The sequence below is a fragment of the Saimiri boliviensis genome, chromosome 8, assembly GCF_048565385.1.
Source record: "Saimiri boliviensis isolate mSaiBol1 chromosome 8, mSaiBol1.pri, whole genome shotgun sequence".
Taxonomy (NCBI): domain Eukaryota; kingdom Metazoa; phylum Chordata; class Mammalia; order Primates; family Cebidae; genus Saimiri; species Saimiri boliviensis.
The window spans coordinates 370073-386833 of record NC_133456.1 but is presented as its reverse complement, the minus strand read 5'-3'; the positions used below and the strand labels follow the sequence as shown (position 1 = coordinate 386833).

The 16761-nt window shown below is 38.3% G+C and overlaps 1 protein-coding gene across 1 annotated transcript in view; it reads left to right on the top strand.

Moving 5' to 3' along the window:
* Positions 1-16761, top strand: part of LOC141585304 (uncharacterized) — a 125130-nt gene that overhangs the window by 88860 nt on the left and 19509 nt on the right. Inside the window, exons 23-25 of the mRNA XM_074403517.1 lie at positions 3041-3071; positions 10005-10074; positions 12596-12674. Of these exons, the coding sequence (XP_074259618.1) occupies positions 3041-3071; positions 10005-10074; positions 12596-12674 (180 nt within the window). The remainder of the gene's footprint in view (positions 1-3040; positions 3072-10004; positions 10075-12595; positions 12675-16761) is intronic.

Here is a 16761-nt window from a genome sequence, read left to right as displayed (position 1 = left end):
ACTCTCCTGTTGCTAATATATGAAAAAATCAAAGTAAATAAACAAAACAATTTCAGAATCAAAGGGTTTTGTTTAATCAGTTTGTGTCTATGCATATGTTCTATATGTGATATAAAGCTTAAAAGTTCAGAATTCAAGCATGTACCACCATATTTTATAAATTCCCTTAGAATTACATTTCATGAGCCTTTAGCCTATGAAATTATTAAAATTCACGTCTCTGAAGAACTTTACTGTTCTTGAAAAACACTAAAGATAGCAAATGACATTGTCTTTTATAACCTCTTGGACATCCTTGAATAAAACTGGAATGCCAGGTACACCCAGAACAAAATTCAGAACCAGTGTTTTGAACAATATGTGTAGTTCGTGAGTGTCCGGTGATGATCAGCTTTTGATGATAAAATGACCTTTCAAGCTGCACTTTTGCATTTTTTGCTCTTCTTCTTGACTTGACTTAGAAAGGTTAAATTTAACAGTTTTATTTATACAGAAACCAGAAATACAACTTTCTAAATACATTTCTATCCTGTCCCATGGCCTTGTGTACTCTTCAGACCTAGTGTGCAACTACGCTTATTTTTTCATGAGAAAAATTAGCTTCTGTTTGTTTTTTTTTTATTTGTGTTTTTGAGACAGAGTCTTGTTCTGAAGTGTGATTCTGAGTGGATAAGCTCTTTAGGCAGTGATCTTTCCAGCGTTTTTTTTTTAATGGGGGATAAAATGGCAGGTGAATTTGGGCCTTGTTATGCATAGGGCTGAGCACATGGCTCTAACTGAGTAAACCACCCAGCACCTTCCCCGAAGAGTATTACCACCAAGAGTAACAAACTAATCTCTCCACTACCCATTGAAAATTCTTTGCAAGGCTCCCTCTTTCTGGTCTGATTTTTATATTTTCCTGGCTTCTGGTGATAGAGTGTGGGTGTTTTATCCTAAACTAAACACTTTTAACTGAAGAGTCAGACAGGCTCTTTTGTGTTCAACAAAGTAAGTGTAGCAGCTCCCCCTGAACTGTGGGGATACATTCCAAACCCCCAGTGAATGCCTGAAACCACAAATAGTATTGAATCACACATGACTTTTTCCTTTGCATACATATTTATCATGAAGTTTAATTTCTAAATTAGGTACAGTAAGAAATTAACAACAATAATCAAAAATAAAACGGAAAATTATAATACTCTACTGCGATAAAGGTCACTTTAATGTGATCTCTTAAATATGTCAGATGGTTTTCATCTCTTTTCTTCTGATGATGTGAGGCGAAGCAATGCCCATGTAAGCAGATGAGGTGAGGTGAATGACATAGGCATTGTAGTCTTAGGCCACTATTTACCCCTGACTCTAGGTCAATAAAGGGATTGTAGGCCTAAAGTGATCCTGAGTCTTCAAGCCTTAATGAATTTGATGGCTGAGTGCAGGAGGAGACCGTGTTGATCACTGATGGGTGGGTAGCAGATGCAGTGTGGATGCACTGCAGGATGATTCACATCCCGGGCTGGCTAGAGCAGGATAGCTCAAGATTTAATTGTGCTTCTGAAAATGGCAAAATAAAACTTATGACTTCTTTATTTCAGGAGTTTTCAATGTAATATTCTTGGAATAGAGTTGGCTATCAGTAGCTGTAACCACAGAAAACAAAACGAGATGTAAAACCTCTATTTGATCTCTGACTCTCATGGTGCACGATGTCTAAAAATCCTTAGAATTTCTGAAGTGATATCTTTTTATGTGCTGAGAATTCGTGGCTGGAAGCCTCTGAGTAGCTTCAGGATAGCAACTGGTCACTATCCTGAAGACATGATTTATTAAAGGGTTGAGATCTCCTGTCTCAGTCTGCAAACTCTGTGGAGCAGAGAAGGCTGAAGGTTGTCAGTCACCAATGGCCAGTGATTAATTAGTGATGCCTACTTAATGAAGCATTGATAAAGCACCAAAGGAACTGGCTTTGGAGACCCTCCAGATGGCTTAATACATGAAGGTTTCTGGAGGCTGGCATGTCCTGAGAGGGCATAGAACCTTTGTGCCACTTTCTCCAGACTTGGCACTATGCATCTCTTCATCTGTGCCTTTTGTAATGTCATTCATAGTAAACTGGTAAGTGTGTTTCCCTAAGTACTTTGAGCCACTCCAGCAATTCAATTTAACCCAAAGAGGGGGTCCTGGGAACCACGGTTTGAAAACAGTTGGTCAGAATTAGGACTGATGCAGGGAGGCAGTCTCATGGAACTAAGCCCATTACTTACAGAATATGATGCTGTCTGCAGACAGAGTGTGAGAACTGAATTACAGGATGCCCAGTGTGTGTCATCTGCAGAAATGATTGCTTGCTTGTTGGCTGGAAAACCTGTCCACACGTTTGCTCACAGTAGCCTTCTTGTTGATGATTGTTGCTGTGGTGTGACAGCAGACAAAAACATGTCAAGGGTGTCTTTTCCACAAATGTGGTGGATAAGGGGTACTACAGTACGCTGTGTTAAGTGCTCATCATATTTTGACCCAGAAATCATGCTCTTTGTCACTGTTCACTCATCACACCTGTTCTGCTAACAGTGCAATCTTCTGTCAATCTCATAGGGTCTGGCTAGGATGACTTGTATATTACAGTTCACTTGTAGATATTAAATTTTAATAAATGTATAATTTGCATTTAATAAATACAAAAGGAAATAACAATTCTTTCTGAATTAATTACCGACAATAAGTGTAATTAATGTTAGTTCTAATAAGTTTGAGGTATGCTCCCCTTTGAATGCTTCGTAACAAAGCATCCGTCTTGTTTAGGTTTTAAAAAAATGAACAGACCAAAAAACACAGGGTTGAAAACATACACACAAGTGTGCACAATTTTTTAATGAAGGTTGAGTCTTGCTATGTTTCCCAAACTGGTCTCAATCTTCTGGGTCTCTCCAGTGATACTCCTGTGTCAGCCTCTCAAATAGGGGGGATTACAGGCATGTGTCACTCTGCATTCTTATGCTTTTTTTATTGTATATATTTATTATTGCTTTAAAGTGCATTTTTCTTTTTCTAATAGATCCTTGGGACTCTGATGATTCTGCAGTCAGGTAGGAATTTACAGATGTTAACTAAGCAAATATAAATGGAAGAAACTTATATCTGTTGAGTGTTGTATTCTGAGCTAGAACCCTTTTATGTGCTATGCACTTATCATCTCATAAAGCCATCGCAGCGTCTGTCTTCCTATATCCCACTATTTATTAAATAGACAAGTATGGATTCGAGCAGTTGATTAATTGGCTCATGATCCCAAAGTTAACAAAGTCTCTGGCCCACAGTTTGACCGTCTGCCTGCCTGAATTCCAAATGCCTTCTCTTGTTCCTCAGCATAGATGGATAGACATCTGTGCAGCCCTTGGACCAAAGTTTACATCTGAATCAGATTAATCATATTAATTAATTTAATTAATGTCCGCATTAATGAGAGATTAAATATCTTAAAATCCTCATTTAAGGTTATTGTGTATTTTTACCACCAAAGGCATTAGGGCAGATCTTACTTAGCTTTCGCCGTAGGACCATAAGTTTTATAAAAGCCAGTTTGGACAAATCTTAGAGAGAAATTGTTTGACATCCCAGTTTGGCTATCCCTTTAGCCTAGCATTTCTGCCTGCTTCCATAATACTCAGTGTTTTTAGTCTTGTTTCTTATTCCAGGACATTTCTATAATCTTGTCTAGATTTTTTAAAACTTTTTTCTCTGCTCTTCTTGGTGTTTATGTTGTTCCATTATTTTATGAAATTCTGCTTGCTATGCATTCTCAGTTTTCCTATACACAGAAAACAAAACACATAGAATTACAGAATTTTAAGAGTCTTAGAACTAATTAAAATACCCTCTAATATTTTGCCTGTGCTGAACATTCTGGCCAGTTGATCCTCTAGATGGAGAACCTGAGACTCAAAGAGATTTGTATACTTCTTTTTTGTAGACACAGGAATTGGCAGAAATGGGAGTTGAACTCATTTTAAAGCCCAGTACCTTTCATTTCTTTTCTTCTTTTATTTTTTTAGCTTATTCACTTGTGTTTTAATAATAAGAAAAGGGATGAAGTCTGTTGCACCCAGGGCATAGAATGAGAATGAAATTAGCTAGGGACACCAATGGAAGCAGATAAGAATGGATGAGCAGGGGAAGGCCAGGTTTCAAGAGAGACAACTCTGGATTGGATAAGAGTGTGGACTCTTCGATAAGATATCAGAATATTGGGATTTACTTTGTGAACAAGCAAGCACTCAGAGATTTCATCACCACCAAACCTGCTCTACAAGAACTTCTGAAAGAGGCTCTACACATATAAAGGAACAACCAGTACCAGCCACTCCAAAAACACACCAAATGGTAAAAGAGCATCAACACAATCAAGAAGCTGCATCAACTAACCAACAAAACAGCCAGGTAGTATCAAAATGACAGCATCAAATTCACACATAACAATACTATCCCTAAATGTAAATGGACTAAATGCCCCAATCAAAAGACACAGACTGGCAAATTGGATAAAAATCCAAAACCCAACAGTGTGCTGTATCCAGGAAACCCATCTTACATGCAAAGATACACAAAGGCTCAAAATAAAGGGATGGAGGAAGATCTACCAAGCAAATGGAGAGCAAAAAAAAAGCAGGAGTTGCAATTCTCATCTCTGATAAAATAGACTTTAAAGCAGCAAAGATCAAAAGAGACAAAGAAGGACATTACATAATGGTAAAAGGATCACTGCAAAAAGAAGAGCTAACCATCCTAAATTTATATGCACCCAATACAGGAGCACCGAGATACATAAGGCAAGTTCTTAATGACTTACAAAGAGACTTAGACTCCCACACAATAATAGTAGGAGACTTTAACACCCCATTGTCAATATTAGACAGATCAACCAGACAGAAAATCAACAAGGATATCCAAGACCTGAACTCAGACCTGGAACAAGCAAACCTTATAGACATTTACAGAACTCTCCACCCCAAATCCACAGAATATACATTCTTCTCAGCACCACATCACACCTACTCTAAAATTGACCACATAATTGGCAATAAATCACTCCTCAGCAAATGCAAAAAAACGGAAATCATAACAAACAGTCTCTCAGACCACAGTGCAATCGAGCTAGAACTCAGAATGCAGAAACTAACTCAGAACCGCACAGCTTCATGGAAACTGAACAACTTGCTCTTGAATGTTGACTGGATAAACAATGAAATGAAGGCAGAAATAAAGATGTTCTTCGAAACCAATGAGAACGAACACAACACACCAGAATCTCTGGGACACACTTAAAGCAGTCTCTAAAGGAAAATATATAGCAATGAGTGCCCACATGAGAAGAAAGGAGAGTTCTAAAATTGACACCCTATCATCAAAATTGAAAGAGCTAGAGGAGCAAGATCAAAAAAACTCAAAACCTCACAGAAGACAGGAAATAACTAAGATCAGAGCAGAACTGAAGGAAATAGAGACACAAAAAGCTCTTCAAAAAATCAATAAATCCAGAAGCTGGTTTTTCGAAAAGATCAACAAAATGGACCACTAGCCAGGTTAATTAAAGAGAAAAGAGAGAATAACCAAATTGAAGCAATAAAAAATGATAAAGGGGATATCACCACAGATTCCACAAAAATCCAAACCATCATCAGAGATTATTACAAACAACTCTATGCACATAAACTAGTAAACCTGGAAGAAATGGATAAATTCCTGGACACCGGCATCCTCCCAAGCCTAAACCCGGAAGAAGCTGAAACCCTGAATAGACCAATAACAAGGTCTGAAGTCGAGGCAGCAATAAAGAGCCTACCACCCAAAAAAAGCCCAGGTCCAGATGGGTGCACAGCCGAATTCTACCAGACATACAAAGAGGAGCTGATACCATTCCTTCTGAAACTATTCCAGACAATCCAAAAAGAGGGAATCCTTCCCAAATCATTTTATGAGACAAACGTCATCCTGATACCAAAACCCGGCAAAGACTCAACAAGAAAAGAAAATTTCAGGCCAATATCCATGATGAACATAGATGCAAAAATCTTCAATAAAATACTGGCAAACCGATTGCAACAGCATATCAAAAAGCTCATCCACAAAAAGCTCATGATCAAGTAGGATTCATCCCGGGGATGCAAGGCTGGTTCAACATACGCAAGTCCAAAAACGTAATTCACCACATAAACAGAACCAAAGACAAAAACCACATGATTATCTCGATTGATGCAGAGAAGGCTTTTGACAAAATTCAAAAGCCCTTTATGCTAAAAACCCTCAATAAACTAGGTATTGATGGAACGTATCTCAAAACAATAAAAGCTATTTACGACAAACCAACAGCCAATATCATACTGAATGGGCAAAAACTGGAAGCATACCCTTTGAAATCTGGCACTAGACAAGGATGCCCTCTCTCACCACTCCTATTCAATATAGTACTGGAAGTTCTAGCCAGAGCAATCAGGCAAGAAAAAGAAATAAAGGGTATTCAAATTGGAAAGGAGGAAATCAAATTGTCTCTATTTGCAGATGACATGATTGTATATCTGGAAGACCCCATCATCTCAGCCCAAAATCTCCTGAAACTGATAAACAACTTCAGCAAAGTCTCAGGATACAAAATCAACGTGCAAAAATCACAAGCATTCCTATACACCAGTAACAGACTTAAAGAGAGCCAAATCAAGAACGAACTGCCATTCACAATTGCTACAAAGAGAATAAAGTACCTAGGAATACAACTAACAAGGAACGGAAATGACCTCTTCAAGGAGAACTACAAGCCATTGCTCAACGAAATAAGAGAGGACACAAACAGATGGAGAAACATTCCATGTTCATGGTTAGGAAGAATCAACATCGTGAAAATGGCCAAACTGCCCGAAGTAATTTACAGATTCAACGCTATTGCCATCAAGCTACCAATGACCTTCTTCACAGAACTGGAAAAAACCACCTTAAACTTCATATGGAACGAAAAGAGAGCCTGCATAGCCAAGTCAATTCTAAGCAAAAAGAACAAAGCAGGAGGCATCACACTACTGGACTTCAAACTATACTACAAGGCTACGGTAATCAAAACAGCATGGTACTGGTATCAAAACAGAGATATAGACCAATGGAACAGTACAGAGGCCTCAGAGGAAATACAACATACCCACAACCATCTTATCTTCGACAAACCTTACAAAAACAAGCAATGGGGAAAGGAATCCCTGTTTAATAAATGGTGTGGGAAAACTGGCTAGCCATGTGCAGAAAGCAGAAACAGGACCCCTTCCTGACATCTTACACCAAAATTAACTCCAGATGGTTTAAAGACTTAAACATCAGACCTAACACCATAAAAACCCTAGAAGAAAATCTAGGCAAAACCATTCAGGACATAGGTGTAGGCAAGGACTTCATGACCAAAACGCCAAAAGCAATGGCAACAAAAGCCAAAATAGACAAATGGGACCTAATCAAACCCCACAGCTTCTGCACGGCAAAAGAAACAGTCAGTAGAGTGAATCGGCAACCAACAGAATGGGAAAAAATTTTTGCAGTCTACCCATCTGACGAGGGGCTAATATCCAGAATCTACAATGAACTAAAACAGATCTACAAGAAAAAAACAAACAAGCCCATTCAAAAATGGGTGAAGGAATATGAACAGATACTTTACAAAAGAAGACACACAGGAGGCCAACAATCATATGAAAAAAATGCTCATCATCACTGGTCATTAGAGAAATGCAAATCAAAACCACATTGAGATACCATCTCACACCAGTTAGAATGGTGATCATTAAAAAATCTGGAGACAACAGATGCTGGAGAGGATGTGGAGAAATAGGAACACTTTCACACTGTTGGTGGGAATGTAAATTAATTCAACCATTGTGGAAGACAGTGTGGCGATTCCTCAAGGACCTAAAAATAGAAATCCCATTTGACCCAGCAATCCCATTACTGGGTATATATCCAAAGGATTATAAATCATTCTACTATAAGGACACATGCACACGAATGTTCACTGCAGCACAGTTTACAATAACAAAGACGTGGAACCAACCCAAATGCCCAACAATGATAGACTGGATAGGGAAAATGTGGTACATATACACCATGGAATATTACGCAGCCATCAAAAACGATGAGTTCATGTCCTTTGTAGGGACATGGATGAACCTGGAAACCATCATCCTCAGCAAACTGACACAAGAGCAGAAAATCAAACACCGCATATTCTCACTCATAGGCGGGTGTTGAACAATGAGAACACATGGACACAGGGAGGGGAGCACTACACACTGGGGTCCATTGTGGGGAAATGGGGGAGGGACGGGGGGTTGGGAGGTGGGAAGAGATAGCATGGGGAGAAATGACAGATACAGGCAAGGGGACGGAAGGCAGAAAACCACACTGCCATGTGTGTACCTATAAAACAATCTTGCATGTTCTTCACATGTACCCCAAAACCTAAAATAAAATAAAATAAAGAATTTTGGGATTTATGGCAAGTTTCATAAAGATAAGTTATAAAGATGAAGAACAAAAGATGCTGGGAATTATCTACAAACTCACATTAAAAGAGAAGCTTCAAGGGAGAGGTACACAGATTGCTGCTCTTTTTGTCTGTTTAAAAAAAATTGACAAACTTGAAGTTTATACTGAAAGATGCTAAAACATTTTGAGAAAGTGGGAAAAGTGTCTACAGCAGATAGAGATGTGGTATCATCTACTTCCGCCCTGAGTTGCAGAGCATTGGCTTAGAGATCCTTGAGTACAGAGGGGCTGGAGATTGCTGAACTCCATAGATTTGGGGCTCAGGGCAGGTGTCTGCTCACCTCTGCCTCTTTTCCCCATTCAGTTGTTTTTCCAATATCCGTGTAGGCTGGGTCCGGGGCATAATGGCCTGAGAAATTAGTCATGGAGTTCACCTGAGTACTTAGTAGTGTGTCTATGCTGGGGGAAGGTGATGGAGACTCCAGTTAATTTGCTTTTCAGGAGCAGGGATATAGAGGGTTTCTACTCTTGTTCATTTGAGGTCATCCTTTCAGGAATCTGTGCTTTCATAGACAAAAGAATGAAAGATTGGACACTGCCATGAAGCCCTGCAGAAATAAAATCTGGAAGAGGGTGCGCATGGCAAGAATCATATTGAGATAGTACTTAGGGAACTAGAGGTGCAACTACCAGGATTCTGTTTTCCCAGCAGTCTCTCTCCTTGGGTGTCTGAGTGCCCATGAATATTTTCAAGACCTTGGTAGTTTATGTGAACACCCAAATAAGGTAAAACGTATACATGAAAATGATGGAATTGTGTAATTATTAATGTTTTAGTCTTTCTGGAAAGAATATTCTCTATCAGAACATCCACCACTTTTTTTTTTTTTTTTTTTTTTGGCTTTTGTACATTTAGCTTTCACATATTTCAAATACTGCAGTGGATTCCCTGCACTATTTTAGGGGAACAGAAAACAATAGGACTTTCTTAAGTGGTTTTCATGCTGAGGAATCAAGGCTGCCATTTTCAAGTGACACAAATTAGTTTTTTAATTAGAGATAGCTCACGGACAAGAGACAGCAGATATTTCTACTTTGTTTTAGGTCATCACGTGTCTTCCAGTTTAGGTAACACGGTTATGTTGTTTATTAATTGAATTTTAAGTTCAACTTTCAGACAGATAATTTGTGAGGGCAAACGACTGTCAGGCTCTGTCAGTATATCGGCTGTCACTATTTGTTATGGAGCTGAAGGTCAGTTTCTATTGAATAGTTTATAGGTTTAGACAGGTGAAAGCAAAAATAGGGAATGAAAATCTATTTTTAGAACAGGGGCCATATTTTAATTATATCAAGAAATATTATTTAATATACAGACAGCTACCTTTCCCCATATTGTATTTTTGTTCTTTTGGAGGAAGAACCTGGATAGAAAATGACAGTTAAAAAAATTTTAAAGTAAATCAACTTGCTCATTTGCATTGTGTATTTTTGCTCTTAAGCGTTTTCCATGACCTGTCTGTTGATTTGTGCAAGAAACCAAAAGACAAAGGCTTGACTGCTGCTACCAAGGTAAAGTGGTCTCATGTAAAATTAATTTTCTTACTTTTAGTCTAGTTTTGCATGGTATTTACTATTAAAATTTAGAAGTGGTTACCTATCATTGTTTGATGTTGGTAATGAAAAGTTGGTCAGAGAAAAATATAGATATATGGCTATTTGATTAAAAAAATTAACTTTGATAACTAACAAAAGATTGACAAATACTTTGACCAGGTAAGTGTTAAAAAAAAAAAAAATGAACTGGAGAAGACATCATGACAGGAAAATCACAGTAAGAAATGCTTTCCCCAATAGAAAAAATATAAAATTTCATTAAGGTTTATTTGGGTAAATATGAATACTTTGAGTTGTAAATCATGGTAGTGTGACTTTCATAATATTTATTGCCTGTATAAGTCTTCAGTGGATCAAGTCACTTGTAATAATCATGGAAACTTTCTGGTATTTTTAGTTCAAAACAGTTCAGCCCATAGCATATAGCGTTTCTTCTTGGACACTTATTATTCTGGGATATAGTTTTTAGGAAAGATTTGTTTCTTTACTTATATTATTAGTTCTGTAGTGAGAGTAATATAATATTGAACATTTTAGAAATGTAGCTGGATGTGGTGGTGTACACCTGAAGTCTCAGCTACTTGAGTTTCAGGCAGCAAAACTGCAGCCCAGGAATTTGAGAACATCCTGGGACACATAACAAGACTGTATCTGATTTAAAAATATAAATTGTGGAAATGTAGAAAGTTAAATTTATGTTCTCAAAATTTGTATTACAAAGAAATTTTTGTGTCTTTTATAAATTGTGCATGAAGAGTTTATATAAAACACTTCATCTAATAGAATAATATGGATTTTGCTGCAAAGGACCAGTTGTAGAAGCAGAAATTCTTAATACCAATATGATAATGTTTTAACACGATAATTTTGTAATCGTAGTTTATTTAAAATGTCCCTTTGGCCAGACACACTGACTGACTTATGCCTGTAATCCCAGCACTTTGGAGGGCTGAGAATGGCGGGTCATCTTAGTTCGGAAGTTCAAGACCAGCCTGGCCAAAATGGTGAACCCTCATTTCTACTGAAAATACAAAAATTAGCCAGGTGTGGTAGCACATGCCTGTAATCCCAACTACTCAAAAGGCTGAGGCAAAAGAATTGCTTGAACCTGGAAGGTGGAGGTTGGAGGGAGCCGAGGTAGCGCCATTACACTCCAGCCTGGGTTACAGAGTGAGACTGTCTCAAAACAAAACAACAACAACAAAACAGCTACAGGGTTTATCCCCTATTTGCTTGCTTTTATTTAAACAGAAAATAAAATTCTGTTACTACATTATCATTCTATTCAACCATATATTCTCTCAGTAAAAATGTTAACAAAAATACGTTGGTTTTTCCAAGGCCTTTTGACCTAAATGAAGTAGCTTCTACAATGATCTATTGATACTCAACATAACATATTTGGATGTTTTCTATTATAAGTATCTTATTTTAAAAATAAAATATTTGCATAAAGAATATTTAAAATTTTTAATACTTAAGTATTAGAGCACTATACAAATGTACATTTAAAATGCTCTCTTATTTTTGGTGGAGACTGCAAAGTAGAGTTAGGTACTTTAAAGCTAGTTGCTGGTTGAAATATGTGCATGTTAATGTTTTGTCTGTGAACATGTTTCTTCGGGCTGCCATACTTGGATAGTAGAGTCAGTGGCCGTGTGAAGGTAACAGATGAGGCTGACCTAGAAAGTGTAGATGACGTCCTCTACTGAAATGCTTTGGTTTTTAATGTACGCTTCTCTTATTTTTAAGTCAAATTAGCATTAATATTGTAAATTAAAATTTGTGAGGAGACAGGATCTTGCTCTGTTGCCCAGGCTGGAGTGTACTGGCATGATCTTCACTCACTACAGTCTCCACCTCTCAGGCTCATGTGATTCTTTCACAACAGCCTCCCGAGAAGCTGGGACTACAGGCACAGAACTTCACGCCTGACTCATTTTTGTATTTTTCTGTAGAGATGCATTCTCATTATGTTGCCCAGGATGGCCTCGAAGTCCTGAGCTCAAATAATCTACCCACCTTGGCCTTGCAAAGAGCTGGGATTACAGGTGTAAGTCACCATGCCTGGCCTAAGTTGAGGTTTATTTAAATAAATTGATTAGGGCTGGATGTGGTGGTACCCACTGGTTATCTCAACACTTTGGGAGGCAGAAGTAGAAGGTTCACTGGTACCCAGGAGTTTGAGACCAGCCTGAACAATATAGTGAGGCCCTGTCTACACAAATAACATAAAAACATTAGCCTGACATGGTATATACCTGTAGGTTCAGCTACTCAGGAAGTTGAGGTGGGAAGATCACTTGAGGTCGAGAGGTTGAGACCACAGTGAGCCACAATCATGCCACTGCATTCTAGCCCTGGGTCATAGAGTGACACCCATTTTTATAAAAAGAGTAGAAAATGATAAGAAACTCTTGATGGAACTCACTATCATTTTTCAAATGGAAACTCATTCTTAATATTGCCTTAGCAGTGTGTTCCCAAGAAATTGCCAGAACCTTTGCCTGGACCTTCCTATGAAAAAGGAAATGGTGTAGTCAACAGAAAAGAAGGTAAGGACCGTATTTTATTTAAAAAGTCATGGATAATTCTCTAAAAATATGAGCACACATACACTCTAATAGCTAAAGAAAATGCCCTATTAAGTATATAATAAAGGAGGAGTAAAATGGTGATAAGTTGTGTCTCTAATCAGGGGTCAGCAGTTGATTCTACCGAGAGTGCCACTAACAGAGCTGAGTTGTTAGTTCCACTTAAAGGTACTCTAAGACCTGAGGCAAGTCAGGAAAGGGGGAAGAGATAATAAATGGAAGAGAAAGCATGAGGAGGGCAGAGTGTACATAGAAGAAGTGAAAAAGATATTCGGGTGTATGCAATGGAGGGTAGCGAAGTCAAATTGATCTGTAGAAGAAGGAAGAACAGGGTGTTAGAAACAGGGAAGAAGATAAAGTGAGCTTCCAGTACCAAAACTGTCAGAGCATCAGAGCAACATTTTCCTACTCCTGCTGTCATACTCTACGGGGGAGGCATTAAGGATTGAGGTACCATCCCACACAGACCTGTGTCTTATCTAGCATAGATGAACATCACCATAAATGGTCAGCCATGTATGGCTATATTTTAGTGTTATAGAAAATGTTGTAACTTCATAATATAGTATCATTTTGGCCAAATTAACATAAGTGAAAATAATAGTGTTGGGTGATTTATAGAGCAGAAGTTAATTAGGGAAGGTATTGCCTGACTTCAAAGTTCATCAGCAACATTATGAATTGTAATGTAGTGTTGAATTCAGGGACAAGATAGGGAAGAAGTTGAGGCTCGGTTCTAGAAGGACAATTAGTATAAGCAAGTATGGAAGCACATCAGTGCAGAGCATGGCTTCTAGATTATCATTAATTCATTCAAGAGCTTCTGGAAAACGCACATTCTGGTTCAGCAGGTATGGGATTCTGCATTTCTCATGAGTACTCAGGTGGTGTTGGTGCTGGTCCTTGGACCCAGCTCTGAATAGCAAGGAAATAGCCTCTTTCAGAGACCTCTGGAAAAATAACCATTGGACAGCAATTTTTAAAATAAAAGAATGAAGGAAAAGCATTAATTTTCTTTCATTTTTGCAAATCATTGTAGCCACAAGGGAAGAAAAATGTGATGTAAAAAGAGAAATCATAGTTGTATACTACTGCAGAATACAGATGAAAAAAGTCCTTGCAATTAACTATAAAAAGCAGTTAGGAAGGGAAGCATCAGGATGACAGATCTAAAGATTCCTTTTGCAAGGGAAGAGGAATGGAGACAGGACAAGGAGGGAGGCAAGAATGAAGTTTGTTGTGGCACTTAGATGTTTCTGCTGTGGAGAGTACTGGAGGCAGCAGGGAGTGCTGGAATGGGGGTAAACCACAGCAGCTCATTTCTTTTTATAACTGTCAGGCCTCAGAGAGAGAAGTTTCATTGGCATGAGTGAATAAGATACGGTTAAGTTGCATATCAAAGCTTTGGCTATTTTTTTTTTTTTTTTGACAGCCAGTTCTTTGAGATGATCACTGTTTCATAAGAGTTCTTTACAGCGTAAGATGCTATACCAACTTTAGCTAATTTTAGAAACAATCTTATTACAAAATTTATTCTTTAAATACCAAAATTGTCATTTTCTTTTCTTTTCTTTTTCTTTTTCTTTCTTTTTTTTTTTTTTTTTTTTTTTTTTTTGAGACGGAGTTTTATTTTCGCTGCCTGGGCTGGAGTGCAATGGTGGGATCTTGGCTTACCAGAACCTCTGCCTCCTGGGTTTAAGCGATTCTCCTGCCTCAGCCTCCTGAGGAACTGGGGTTACTGGCATGCACCACCACACCCAGCTAATTTAGCTTTTTTTTTTTTTTTTTTTTTTTTTTTTAGTAGAGGCAGGGTTTCTCCATGTCAATCAGGCTGGTCTCGAACTACCGACCTTGCAATCCACTTGCCTCGGCTTCTCAAATTGTTGGGATTACAGGTGTGAGCCATCATGCCTAGCTCCATTATTGTCATTTTCAATAAATACCACACTGAGGTAAACAGGCAGGTGAATTTGGGCCTTTTTGTACACAGAGCAGAGCACATAGCTACAACTAAGTAAACCACCCAGCACTTAGACTATTAGCCAGAGTAACACATTGATCTCTCTTGGGCTCTTCTCCACTGGTGGCTGGAAAGTCTTTGCAAGGATCCCTGGTTTTGGTCTGATTCCTATATTTTGCTGGCTTCTGGTGATAGGCTGTTTTATCCTAAACTGAACAGTTTTAACTGAAGAGTTAGAGAGGCTATGTTGTGTTCAACAAAATAAGTTCAGTAGCTCCCCCTGAGCTGTGGGAGATACTTTCCAAACCCCCAGTAAATGCCTGAAACCACAAATAGTACTGAATCACACAGTTTATCCCTATACATACATATCTATGATAAAGTTTTATTTACAAATTATGCACAGTAAGAAATTAACAACATTAACCAGTAATAAAATTGTGTAATATCATATAATATAATAAAAGTTATTTGAATCTGATCTCTTAAACATATTGTAAGTTATCACTCTTTTCCTTGTGATGATGCAATGCCCATGTAATGACAGAGAGTGAGGCGAATGACATAGGCATTGTAATGTAGTGTTAGGCCACTATTCACCTGATCTTAAGTCAAAAAAAAGATCATAAGCTTGGAGGGATCCTAGGTCTTTAAGCCTTAATGATGTTGGTGGCTGGGTGCAGGGGTAGACCATTTTTGATGACTAACGGGTGAATAGCATAAGCAGTGTGGATGCACTGCAGGACGATTCACATCCTAGGCTGAATAGGGGGGGTTAGCTCAAGATTTCATTTTACTCCTGAGTGTTATACACTAAAACTTATGACTTGTTTGTTTCTGGAGTTTTCAGTGTAATATTTTTGGAATAGAGTTGACTATTTGTAGCTGTGGCAACAGAAATCTAAACTGGAGATGTAAAATCTCTGTTTAGTTTTTGACTCATTTTTCAGTGTACAATTTCTAAAATCTGTAGAATTTCCAAAAGGATGTCTTTTGTATGCTAATTATAGTTGGCTGGAAACCCCTGGGTAGCTTCCGGATGGGAACTGGTCACAACCCTGAAGACATGATTGACTAAAGGGTTGAAATCTTCTGTCTCACTCTGCAAACTTTTGGGGGGAGAGAAGGGATAAAGGTTGTCATTCGCCAATGGCCAGTGATTAATTAATGATGCCTGTGTAATTAAACTTTCATAAAGAAACACAGGGACTGGGCTTGGGAAGCTTCCAGGTGGCCATACATGGAAGATCCTGGAGGGTGGTGTGCCCTGGGAGGGCATGGAATCTTTGTGCCACTTCCCCCATACTTGGCACTATGCATCCCTTCATCTGTACTTTTTATAATGTCATTCAAAGTAAACTGCTAAGTGTGTTTCCCTGAGTACTTTGAGCCACTCCAGCAATTCAATTTAACCCAAAGAAAAAGTCCTAGAAACCCCAATTTGAAACCAGTTGGTTAGAAGTTCTCGAGCTTCAGAATTAGGACTGATGCAGGGAGGCAGTCTCATGGAACTAAGCCCATTACTTACAGAATATATGATGCTATCTGCAGACAGAGTGTGAGAACTGAATTACAGGATGCCCAGTGTGTGTCATCTGCAGAAATGATTGCTTGCTTGTTGCTTGGGAAAACCTGTCCACACATTTGCTCACAGGAGCCTTCTTGTTGATGATTGTTGCTGTGGTGTGACAGCAGACAAAAACATGTCAAGGGTGTCTTCTCCACACATATGGTGGAGAAGGGGTACTACAGTATGCTGTGTTAACTGCTCATCATATTTTGGTCCAGAAATCATGCTCTTTGTCACTGTTCACTCACCACACCTGTTCAGCTAACAATACTATTTTTTGTCAATCTCATACATATGGTTTGGCTAGGATGACTTATATACTGCAGTTCACTTATAGATATCAAATGTTTACAAATTTATTATTCTTTGCACTTAACAAATACAAAGGTGAGTAACAGTTCTTGCTGCATTAATTACCTCCCAATAGGTATAATTAATGTGAGTTTTAATAAGGTCCCAGGTATGCTCCCCAAGGAACACTTTGTAACAAAGTATCAGTCTTATGCTTTAAAAAAACA